Source organism: Oncorhynchus masou, chromosome 9, assembly GCF_036934945.1.
Source record: "Oncorhynchus masou masou isolate Uvic2021 chromosome 9, UVic_Omas_1.1, whole genome shotgun sequence".
NCBI classification, from domain to species: domain Eukaryota; kingdom Metazoa; phylum Chordata; class Actinopteri; order Salmoniformes; family Salmonidae; genus Oncorhynchus; species Oncorhynchus masou.
The window spans coordinates 9,951,109-9,963,934 of NC_088220.1; the positions used below are offsets into that span (position 1 = coordinate 9,951,109).

The following is a 12,826-nucleotide window of genomic DNA, read 5'->3' on the forward strand; positions in this document are numbered from 1 at the left end:
CATAATTAAATTCAACGTCATATCCTCGCCTATTAGGCTACTTTGCAGAATGTTCATCTATTTTCTTAATGTCATTCAGAATGTAGGTTAATCTACTCTACGTCACACGTTTTCAAATGTCATTTTCCTTTAAGATAATGATGTAAGACGTAACTCCCCATAATGTTTTTTTTCCCCCGCGCAACCGCTGGAGAATCCTCATGTTAACCTTCTTCACTCTGGTGCCAGCCTGGCGGTTACTTCTGTTCTCCTCTCTGCACAGCAGTTTGGAGACGGAGAGATGGGCGCGCGCTTCACTGGCGTCCAGATTCCCATCTTCACTTTAAGAAAATAACTGCACGCGCATGGCAATTTCAGCACGGTCTCAGTGAACAGCGAACGTGCAGTTGCTTCCGGCAAATGAAGTTACATTGGACCGTTAAAATAAACAGGGACAGGAGCTTGCCTTGCAGAATCAAAGAAGTTTGACATTTTTATCCAGAACGGACTGAAGTACAGAGGTGTTGAATCATTTGTTCAATTGATGATGGAATAATGGTGATTTCACTTTGATTTCACTGTAGGATTATATCAATGGACTCACAGCAATAGGACATAGCAATGGACGTGAGTAAAATGATGCATGCATTGGATGCGCTGATCGATTTCATTAAACAGAAGACTTGCACGAACGGCAGGCATTTCACGCGCGGCTTAACTGAGGCACCTGAGTTTTTTTTTTACAGCACTTGTCTTGAATAATGTTGGGGAGGTTTGTAAATGGTGGTCAACGGTGTCCTTGGTATGTAGACCTAATCAGCACACAGAATACATGCTATTCCATCCCATATAGATTGAAAACTTTTTCGGAAACATCTGCACGCCTAACGGTGATTTGGTTTTGTGCATGAATTAAAAAAATGGCACTGATTGAGAATTGTAAAACCCAGCAGGCAAAAGAAACAGGGTCGGTGCAAAACCCGCCGTCTGATGTTATTGAACTAAACGTAGGAGGTCAGGTATACTATACTCGTCTCCATACTTTAACAAGCATCCCCAATTCCTTACTGGGACGGTTATTCTCCACCAAGAAGGGGTCCTCGAATGATTTGTCACGGGACCTCCGGGGACGTTATTTTATCGACAGAGATGGTTTTCTGTTCCGATATGTATTGGATTATCTGAGAGATAAGCAGGTCGTTCTACCGGACCACTTCCCAGAGAAAGGGAGGTTAAACCGGGAAGCGGAATACTTTGAACTCCCCAAACTGGTCAAACTGTTGGCGTCCGAGGAATCTAAACAGTTTCAGGACGACCCTTTTCACAGTGATTTCGACGACGCGTCGCTAGGCAGCGACCAGAGGATATATTCCTCCTACTCTCTGGACCGGAGGTATGGATACTTAACCGTCGGTTTCAAAGGCACGTGTGCGGCACCGGGAGGCAAGGACAGCCAGATTGACCCCAAATCCCCAAAAGCAGTACCCAGAATCTTCATCAGCGGAAGGATCGGCCTCGCCAAAGAGGTGTTTGGAAACACCCTGAATGAGAGCCGAGACGCGGACAGGCCTGCGGACAGGTACACCTCCCGGTTCTTCCTCCGGTTCCGTCACTTGGAGCGGGCCTTTGACATGCTGTCGGAGAGCGGATTCCACATCGTTGCCTGTAACTCGTCGATCACCGCTTCTTCCATCAGCCATTACGCACCCGAGAAAGTCTGGTCCAACTTCACGCAGTACGTCTTCTACCGTAAGTGATTTCCCACATAAACACCATAAACCTTCTTTAGTAATGCCCTTTAGGTTAGGCCACTGGTTGACGCCATGTCACAATCAATTGTTTAAGTGGATTTAGTAAAGGGAATAGTTAAGTATGTTCGACTACGGATGTCTGACAGACTCACTAGGAGAAATATAGTTGTCCCAGGCCCATATGGTTCTCTTTGCTATCATCCCTGCACCTGGTTTTAAAACTAGCTTTTCTCCCTGCACCTGGTTTTAACTAGCTTTTCTCCCTGCACCTGGTTTTAATTAGCTTTTCTCCCTGCACCTGGTTTTAACTAGTTTTTCTCCCTGCACCTGGTTTTAACTAGCTTGTCTCCCTGCACCTGGTTTTAACTAGCTTTTCTCCCTACACCTGGTTTTAACTAGCTTTTCTCCCTGCACCTGGTTTTAAAACTAGCTTTTCTCCCTGCACCTGGTTTTAACTAGCTTTTCTCCCTGCACCTGGTTTTAACTAGCTTTTCTCCCTGCACCTGGTTTTAACTAGCTTTTCTCCCTGCACCTGGTTTTAACTAGCTTTTCTCCCTGCACCTGGTTTTAACTAGATTTTCTCCCTGCACCTGGTTTTAACTAGCTTTTCTCCCTGCACCTGGTTTTAACTAGCTTTTCTCCCTGCACCTGGTTTTAACTAGCTTTTCTCCCTGCACCTGGTTTTAACTAGCTTTTCTCCCTGCACCTGGTTTTACCTAGCTTTTCTCCCTGCACCTGGTTTTAACTAGCTTTTCTCTCTGCACCTGGTTTTAACTAGCATTTCTCCCTGCACCTGGTTTTAACTAGCTTTTCTCCCTGCACCTGGTTTTACCTAGCATTTCTCCCTGCACCTGGTTTTAACTAGCTTTTCTCCCTGCAATTGGTTTTGACTAGCTTTTCAAGTTTGTGATTATATACACTGAGTGTACAAAACATTAGGGCGGCAGTGTAGCCTAGTGGTTAGAGCATTGGACTAGTAACCGAAAGGTTGCAAGTTCAAATCCCCGAGCTGACAAGGTACAAAATCTGTCGTTCTGCCCCTGAACAGGCAGTTAACCCACTGTTCCTAGGCCGTCATTGAAAATAAGAATTTGTTCTTAACTGACTTGCCTAGTAAAATAATGGTAAAATAAATAAAAATTAGGAACATCTTCCTAGTATTGAATTGCAGCCCCCTTTGCCCTCAGAACAGCTTCCATTTGTCAGGGAATGGACTCTACAAGGTGTGGAAAGCGTTCCACAGGGATGCTGGCCCATGTTGACTCCAAGCGTTCCACAGGGATGCTGGCCCATGTTGACTCCAAGCATTCCACAGGGATGCTGGCCCATGTTGACTCCAAGCGTTCCGCAGGGATGCTGGCCCATGTTGACTCCAAGCGTTCCACAGGGATGCTGGCCCATGTTGACACCAAGCGTTCCGCAGGGATGCTGGCCCATGTTGACACCAAGCGTTCCGCAGGGATGCTGGCCCATGTTGACACCAAGCGTTCCACAGGGATGCTGGCCCATGTTGACACCAAGCGTTCCGCAGGGATGCTGGCCCATGTTGATTCCATTGCTTCCCACAGTTGTGTCAAGTCGTCTGGGAGTGCATCTCTACTGTGACTAGGTTGTTCCATCTCATCCCACGGATGCTCAATATACAGATGGATGCACTGCTGCCATGAAGGGAAGCACCTGATTGGCAGTGATGTTCAGATATCCTGTGGCATTCAAACTTTGCTTCACATTTATCAAAAGGCCCAATGTGGGCTCTGAAAACACACCCCACACTATCACACCACCACCACCAGCCTGTAATGTCGACACGTGGATTTACGGATGCATGTACTCGGATGCATGTTTCTCCATACCCTAGTCCTCCCATCAGCGTGAAAAAGCAGGAACGGGCATTCATCAGACCAGGCAAATATTTTTCAAATTCCTCAGTGTTTGTTCTTTTGCCCATTTTCTATTTTTTTGCTGAAAGAAGTGGAAGTCTGTAAGGTCGTCGGCTGCCATACCCCATTCGTGTCAAGGTACAATGAGTCGTGCATTCTTTTATGGTAATGTTCTACTAGCTTGTCAATTGACTAACTGGAGCCCATCATGTCAGCCTCCACTGTCCTCTTTCATCAATGACCCATTTTTGACCACTGGCCTGCCATTGGCTGGATGTCCTCTGGGTAGTGGACCATTCACGATACACATGAGAAACTGTTGAGCGTGAAAAACCCAGCAGCGGTGCAGTTCTTGACACACTCAAACTGGTGCGCCTGGCACCTTCTACCATACCCCATTCAAAGGGCACTTAAATATTTTGTCTTGCCCATTCACCCACTGAATGGCACACATACACAATCCATGTCTCAAGGCTTAATTAGCAATCCTTTTTAATTGGTTTTCTCCCCTTCATCTACACTGATAGAAGTGGATTTAACAGGTGACGTCAATAAGGGCTCATAGACTAACCAGGTGAATCCAGGTGAAAGCTATGTGATGGAATCAGCAGGTGTTCTTAATGTTTTGTGCACTCAGTGTAAATGCACTAAATTACACTGGGATGTAACCAATCAGAGATCAATCCCCAGCCGCCTGCATGACGGAAGAAGAGTTAGCACACTGATTTAAAGCACCAGGCGTCACTTCAAGTCTCAGGCAAGGTACAGCACACAAAAGACTATTCTTCAAACCTCCTCTGCCACACACATACACACACACACACACACCTCATGCTGTCAGTATAGAGGAGGTAGGGCTATATCATGAATAAAATAGTAACGTTACCACTGCATCGACCGACATCATTTATATTCTGTACACCACTTTGACAGTAGTGTGTGTGTATGTCACGGTGTGTGTGTGTTATAGTGTGTGTTGCTGTGTTCAAAACAACTGGGAACCCTGGTCTATACCCTCTCTGGTCTATACCCTCTCTGGTCTATTCCCTCTCCGATGTATACCCTCTCTGGTCTATACCCTCTCTGGTCTATTCCCTCTCCGATGTATACCCTCTCTGGTCTATACCCTCTCTGGTCTATACCCTCTCTGGTCTATACCCTCCCTGGTCTATACCCTCTCTGGTCTATACCCTCCGTGGTCTATACCCTCTCTGGTCTAAACTCTCTCTGGTCTAAACCCTCTCTGGTCTATACCCTCCCTGGTCTATACCCTCCCTGGTCTATACCCTCTCTGGTCTATACCCTCCCTGGTCTATACCCTCCGTTGTCTAAACCCTCTCTGGTCTAAACCCTCCCTGGTCTATACCCTCTCTGGTCTATACCCTCCCTGGTCTATACCCTCTCTGGTCTATAACCCCCTTGTCTATACCATCCATTGTCTAAACCCTCTCTGGTCTAAACCCTCTCTGGTCTATACCCTCCGTGGTCTATACCCTCCCTGGTCTATACCCTCCGTTGTCTAAACCCTCTCTGGTCTATACCCTCTCTGGTCTATACGTCTCTGGTCTATACCCTCTCTGGTCTATAGGCTCTCTGGTCTATACTCTCCCTGGTCTATACCCTCTCTGGTCTATGCCCTCTCTGGTCTAAACCCTCTCTGGTCTAAACCCTGCCTGGTCTAAACCCTCTCTGGTCTATACCCTCTCTGGTCTAAACCCTCTGTCGTCTATACCCTCTGTCGTCTATACCTTCTCTGGTCTATACCCTCCGTGGTCTATACTCTCTATGGTCTAAACCCTGCCTGGTCTAAACCCTCTCTGGTCTATACCCTCCCTGGTCTATACCCTCTCTGGTCTATACCCTCCCTGGTCTATACCCTCCCTGGTCTATACCCTCTCTGGTCTAAACCCTCTGTCGTCTATACCCTCTCTGGTCTATACCCTCTCTGGTCTATACCCTCTCTGGTCTATACCCTCCCTGGTCTATACCCCCCCTGGTCTATACCCCCTCTGGTCTATACCCTCTCTGGTCTATACCCCCTCTGGTCTATACCCTCCCTGGTCTATACCCTCCCTGGTCTATACCCTCCCTGGTCTATACCCTCTCTGGTCTATACGCTCCCTGCACTAAGCCCTGCCTGGTCTAAACCCTCTCTGGTCTATACCCTGCCTGGTCTAAACCCTCTCTGGTCTATACCCTCTGTCGTCTAAACCCTCTCTGGTCTAAACCCTCTGTCGTCTAAACCCTCTGTCGTCTAAACCCTCTCTGGTCTAAACCCTCCCTGGTCTATATCCTCTCTGGTCTAAATCCTCTCTGGTCTATACCCTCTCTGGTCTATACCCTCCCTCGTCTAAAGCCTCCCTGGTCTATATCCTCTCTGGTCTAAATCCTCTCTGGTCTATACCCTCCCTGGTCTATACCCTCTCTGGTCTATACCCTCCCTGGTCTATACCCTCCCTGGTCTATACCCTCCCTGGTCTATACCCTCTGTCGTCTAAACCCTCTCTGGTCTAAACCCTCTGTCGTCTAAACCCTCTGTCGTCTAAACCCTCTCTGGTCTAAACCCTCCCTGGTCTATATCCTCTCTGGTCTAAATCCTCTCTGGTCTATACCCTCTCTGGTCTATACCCTCCCTCGTCTAAAGCCTCCCTGGTCTATATCCTCTCTGGTCTAAATCCTCTCTGGTCTATACCCTCCCTGGTCTATACCCTCTCTGGTCTATACCCTCCCTGGTCTATACCCTCCCTGGTCTATACCCTCCCTGGTCTATACCCTCTCTGTTCTATTCCTTTTTTGGTCTACAACCTCCGTGGTCTATACCCTATCTGGTCTATACCCTCTCTGGTCTATACCCTCTCTGGTCTATACCCTCTCTGGTCTAAATCCTCCCTGGTCTAAACCCTCTCTGGTCTAAACCCTCTCTGGTCTATACCCTCTCTGGTCTATACCCTCCCTGGTCTATACCCTCCCTGGTCTATACCCTCCCTGGTCTATACCCTCTCTGGTCTATACCCTCTCTGGTCTATACCCTCCCTGGTCTATACCCTCCCTGGTCTAAACCCTCCCTGGTCTAAACCCTCTCTGGTCTATACCCTCTCTGGTCTATACCCTCTCTGGTCTATACGCTCCCTGCACTAAGCCCTGCCTGGTCTAAACCCTCTCTGGTCTATACCCTGCCTGGTCTAAACCCTCTCTGGTCTATACCCTCTCTGGTCTATACCCTCCCTGGTCTATACCCTCCCTGGTCTATACCCTCCCTGGTCTATACCCTCCCTGGTCTATACCCTCTCTGGTCTATACCCTCCCTGGTCTATACCCTCCCTGGTCTATACCCTCCCTGGTCTATACCCTCTCTGGTCTATACCCTCTCTGGTCTATACCCTCTCTGGTCTAAATCCTCCCTGGTCTAAACCCTCTCTGGTCTAAACCCTCCCTGGTCTAAACCCTCTCTGGTCTATACCCTCCCTGGTCTATACCCTCCCTGGTCTAAACCCTCCCTGGTCTAAACCCTCTCTGGTCTATACCCTCTCTGGTCTAAACCCTCCCTGGTCTAAACCCTCTCTGGTCTCTCCTCATCCCTTTCTTTCTCTCTCCTTATCCCTTGCTTCCTCTGTGCAGAGAGAGGATGGAGATGTTGCACCATATGGCCAATTAAAAGACACTTTGTTCGTAATTCAAAATGGTTCCCCTCGGATTCCTGAAGGAAATCCAGCTGGCAGGTCAAGGTTGGGGGTTGGGTTTTTTGGGGGGTGAAATCCAGCTGGCAGGTCAAGGTTGGGGGTTGTGTGTTTTGGGGGGTGAAATCCAGCTGGCAGGTCAATGTTGAGGGTTGATGTGGTGGAGGGTTTTAGGGAGGTGGAATAACTGCAGCTAAGGAAGACATATGGTTGGCTAATGATTTGCCTACGGAGTCGTTAATATAATTAAAATAGAATATGTGGGTGTTGACCTCCTAACACCAATTTTAGATGCATTTTTACTGAGTCATTATGGAGTCTTGTGGAGAATGGAGACTGGGCATACGGCGTAGGTGATCACTGACAACCTCTAGCCTCACTGACAGATGCTTCTCCTGGACAGAGGGAAAGGACAGAGAGGGAGAGGAGGAGAGAGCGGGGAAGAGAGAAAGGTGGACTGGGTCAGAAGTAGAGGAGACTGGCAGAGAGAGAGCGAAGGGACGGAGGGAGAGCGAAGGGACGGAGGGAGAGAGAAGGGAGAGGGAAGGGAGAGAGAAAGAGAGAATGAGAACGAGAGAAGGGAGGAAGAGAGAGAGAGAGAATGAGAGAAGGGAGGAAGAGAGAGTGAGAGAGAATGAGAGCGAGAGAAGGGAGGGAGAGAGAGAGAGAGAGGGGGATGGAGGGAGAGAGAGGGAGAGAAGAGAGGTAGGGAGGGAGAATGAGAGGAGGGAGAGAAATAGAAATAGAGATATGAGAGGAAGGGAAAGAGAGAGACAGAAGGGAGAGAGAGAGAGAGATGAGAGGAAGGGAAAGAGAGAGAGAGCGGGATAAGGGAGGGAGTGAGAGAGCAGGATAAGGGAGGCAGTGAGAGAGCGGGATAGAGAGAGGGAGTGAGAGAGCAGGATAAGGGAGGGAGTGAGAGAGCAGGATAAGGGAGGGAGTGAGAGAGCGGGATAAGGGAGGGAGTGAGAGAGCAGGATAAGGGAGGCAGTGAGAGAGCGGGATAGAGAGAGGGAGTGAGATAGAGACAGAGAGAAGGGAGACGGAGGAAAAAGATACTGTGAAGGAGATGGATGAGGCAGAGGGATGAAGACTAGAAGGAGAGGAGACAGATAGAGAAAGAGAGAGTGATAGAGAGAAGGGGAGAGGGGGAAAAATAAAGAGACAGGGGCAGAGGCAGAGGGAGGGAGAGAGATAAAGCTGGTTCTGGGGCTCTGTTCACAAACACAAACAGACCCCACAGAGTCCCAGGACAGATTAGACCCAACCAAATCATGAGAAACAAACAGATAATTACTTGACACATTGGAAAGAATTTACAAAAAAACCCAGAGCAAACTAGAATGCTATTTGGACCAAAACAGAGAGTACACAGTGGCAGAATACCTGGCCACTGTGATTGACCCAAAATGAAGTTAACCTTTGACTATGTACTGGAGGTGGACAAATTTGATTCTTATTATCATAATATTTTAAATATCCAAAGTAAGCTTTGGCAATATGTATATTGGTACGTCATACCAATAAAGAAATTTGAATTGAATTGAATTGACATATCTGCACTCTGGACTGTGGTGAGATAACTTCAACAATATTAAAAACAAGTGCAGGAGAAGAACAGAGCACTAGAGGAGAGGAGCAGAATGCTGGAGGAGAGGGTGAGGGGGATGGCGTGTGAGAAGAAGAACCCACAACAGAGGTGGCCACCCCCGCATAAAATCCCCCCCACACACACCCACTGAGGACATACACAAGACAAAGATTGTACTCCTTATGGACTCAAATGGGAAATATATACAAAACTTTATCCCAAACAGTGTGTCTAAACTCTGGTGTCCAAACACCCAGCGCGCCCTAGACCTTCTGTCTGAAGACCAACTAGGTTCACCCAGCCACATAATAATACACACAGGCACAAACGACCTGAGAGCACAGCAGGAAAGGGTTGCCACAGCACTGAAGGGAGTGATTAAAAAAGCTTCTTCTACTTTCCCCAATGCACAAGTGGTTATCGCCACCCTGCTACCATACAGCGGGTAAACGCAAGTATTTCCCGTGACTGTGCCTCCACCAATCCACACACCCCCACCAATCAACACCCCCACGCCCCCCTCTCTTTGCATGGGCGCACCACACCCATGCAAAGAGGGCCTCAACATGGAAGTCATACATACGCCCAAACTGTGAGCGGGTAAACAGGCCCAACCCCCACTCTTACACTAGCCCCAAGCCAATAGCATGTACCAGATGCTCAGCAGACACTTTATGGAACACATGGAACACAAAGCCTTCACTAACTCATCCTGAAAAACCAAGGCCTGAGGTCCTAAAGAGCAGGAACCTGGACTTCATCAAAGAAATCAGAAATACAGACATTGTCATCCTACAAGAAACATAGTATAGAGGAGATGGACCCACTGGTTGCCCTGTAGGTTACAGAGAGCTGGTAGTCCCCTCCACCAAATGACCAGGTAGGGACTCAGGGGGTGTTCTAATTTGGTAAAGAGCAGATCTAACTCACTCCATTAAATTAATCAAAACAAGAATATTTTACATCTGTCTAGAAATGAATAAGGAAATGATCTGAGATAAAAATGTCCTCATGTGTGCTACCTATATCCCCCCAATAGAATCCCCATACTTTAATGAAGACAGCTTCTCCATCCTAGAGGGGAGATCAACCATTTCCAGGCCCAGGAACATGTACTAGTCTGTGGCGACCTAAATGCCAGAACTGGACAAGAACCTGACACCCTCAGCACACAGGGGGACAAACACCTACGTAGAGGTAACATCATTCCCTCCCCCATATGACCCCCTAGGCACAACTATGACAACATAACCAACAAAAACGGGTCACAACTCCTGCAGCTCTGTCGGACGCTGGGTATGTGCAGTTGAAGTCGGAAGTTTACATACACCTTAGCCAAATACATCTAAACTCAGTTTTTCACAATTCCTGACTTTTAATCCAAGTGAAAATTCTCTGTCTTAGGTCAGTTAGGATCACCACTTTATTTTAAGAATGTGAAATGTCAGAATAATAGGAGAGAGAATGATTTAATTCAGCTTTTATTTCTTTCATCACATTCCCAGTGGGTCAGAAGTTTACATACACTTAATTAGTATTTGGTAGCATTGCCTTTAAATTGTTTAGCTTGGGTCAAACGTTTCGGGTAGCCTTCCACAAGCTTCCCACAATAAGTTGGGTGAATTTTGGCCCATTCCTCCTGACAGAGCTGGTGTAACTGAGTCAGGTTGTAGGCCTCCTTGCTCACATTTGCCTTTTCAGTTCTGCCCACAAATTTTCAATAGGATTGAGGTCAGGGCTTTGTGATGGCCACTCCAATACCTTGACTTTGTTGTCCTCAAGCCATTTTGCCACAACTTTGGAAGTATGCTTTGGGTCATTGTCCATTTGGAAGAACCGTTTGCGACCAAGCTTTATTAACTTCCTGACTGAGGTCTTGAGATGTTGCTTCAACATATCCACATAATTTTCCTCCCTCATGATGCCATCTATTTTGTGAAGTGCACCAGGCCCTCCTGCAGCAAAGCACCCCCACAACATGATGCTGCCACCCCCGTGCTTCACAGTTGGGATGGTGTTCTTGGGCTTGCAAGCCTCCCCGTTTTTCCTCCAAACATAACAATGGTCATTATGGCCAAACAGTTCTATGTTTGTTTCATCAGACCAGAGGACATTTCTCCAAAAAGTCCGATTTTTGTCCCCATGTGCAGTTGCAAACCGTAGTCTGGCTTTTTTATGGCGGTTTTGGATTACTGGTTTCTTCCTTGCTGAGCGGCTTTTCAGGTTATGTCGAAATAGGACTCATTTAACTGTGGATATATATACTTTTGTACCTGTTTCCTCCAGCATCTTCGCAAGGTCCTTTGCTGTTGTTCTGTGATTGATTTTCTACTTTTCACACCAAAGTACGTTCATCTCTAGGAGACAGAACGCGTCTCCTCCCTGAGCAGTATGAAGGCTGCTTGGTCCCATGGTGTTTATACTTGCATACTACTGTTTGTACAGATGAACGTGGTACCTTCAGGCATTTGGAAATTTTCCCAAGGATGAACCAGACAGGTGGAGGTCTTCAATTCTTTTTCTGAGATCTTGGCTGATTTCTTTTGATTTTCCCATGATGTCAAGCAAAGAGGCACTGAGTGTAACGGATTTCTTGTGTCGAAGGAGTGGCGGACCAAAACGCAGCGTGGTTATTATTCATGGTTCTCTAATAAAGAAACTACACATGAATAGACTAACAAAACCAAGAAATGTGAAAAACCAAAACAGCACTATCTGGTGCAAACACAGAGACAGGAACAATCACACACAAACCCCAACACCAAACAGGCTACCTAAATATGGTTCCCAATCAGAGACAATGACAAACACCTGCCTCTGATTGAGAACCATATCAGGCCAAACACAGAAACAGACAAACTAGACATAAGGTGAATTCACCAATTTGTAAGTCGCTCTGGATAAGAGCGTCTGCCAAATGACTTAAATGTAATGTAAATGTAGACACACAACATAGAATGCCCACTCAGATCACACCCTGACCAAACAAAACACAGAAACATACAAAGCAAACTATGGTCAGGGTGTGACACTGAGTTTGAAGGTAGGCCTTGAAATACATCCACAGGTACACCTCCAATTGACTCAAAGCATGTTAACTAGCCAATCAGAAGCTTCTAAGCCATGGCATCATTTTCTGGAATTTTCCAAGCTGTTTAAAGGCCCAGTCAACTTAGTGTATGTTATCATTCTGACCCACTGGAATTGTGATGCAGTGAATTATAAGTGAAATAATCTGTATGTAAACAATTATTGGAAAAATGTATTGTGTCATGCACAAAGTAGATGTCCTAACTGACTTGCCAAAAGTATAGATTGTTAACAAAAAATGTATGGAGTGGTTGAAAAACAAGTTTTAATGACTCCAACCTAAGTGTATGTAAACTTCCGACTTCAACTGTACATAGCCAATGGTAGGCTTCGAGGGGAGTCCTATGGTAGGTACACCTATAGCTCATCTCTTGGCAGTAGTACTGTAGACTACTTTATTTATCACTGACCTCAACACAGAGTCTCTCAAAGCGTTCACAGCCAGCCCACTGACACCCTTATCAGACCACAGCAACATCACAGTCTACTTGAACAGAGTAATACTCAATCACAAGGCATCAAAGCCAAAGGAATATTAAGGAATGCTATAGATGGAAGGAATGTAGTTTGGAAACTACCAAAAAACAATTAGGCAACAACAAATTCAATCCCTTTCAGACAACTTCCTGTACAAAATGTTCCATTGTAATAGTGAAGGTGTAAACTTGGCAGTAGAAAATGTTAACAGTATATTTGACCTCTCAGCTTCCCTATCAAATCGAAAAATCTCAAATTGAAAGAAGAAACCGAAGAAAATGAACAACAACGACAAATGGTTTGATGAAGAATGCAAAAACCTAAGAAAGAAATTGAGAAACCTTTCCAACCAAAAACATAGAGACCTGTGTTGAGTGTTGC

General features: G+C 46.5%; 1 protein-coding gene across 1 annotated transcript in view; it reads left to right on the forward strand.

Moving 5' to 3' along the window:
• Window positions 1-756: 756 nt before the first annotated feature.
• LOC135545150 (BTB/POZ domain-containing protein KCTD16-like) overlaps window positions 757-12,826 on the forward strand; it is an 86,738-nt gene continuing 74,668 nt past the window's right edge. Inside the window, exon 1 of the mRNA XM_064972784.1 lies at window positions 757-1,728. Coding sequence (XP_064828856.1) covers window positions 900-1,728 — 829 coding nt within the window. The 5' untranslated portion in view covers window positions 757-899. The remainder of the gene's footprint in view (window positions 1,729-12,826) is intronic.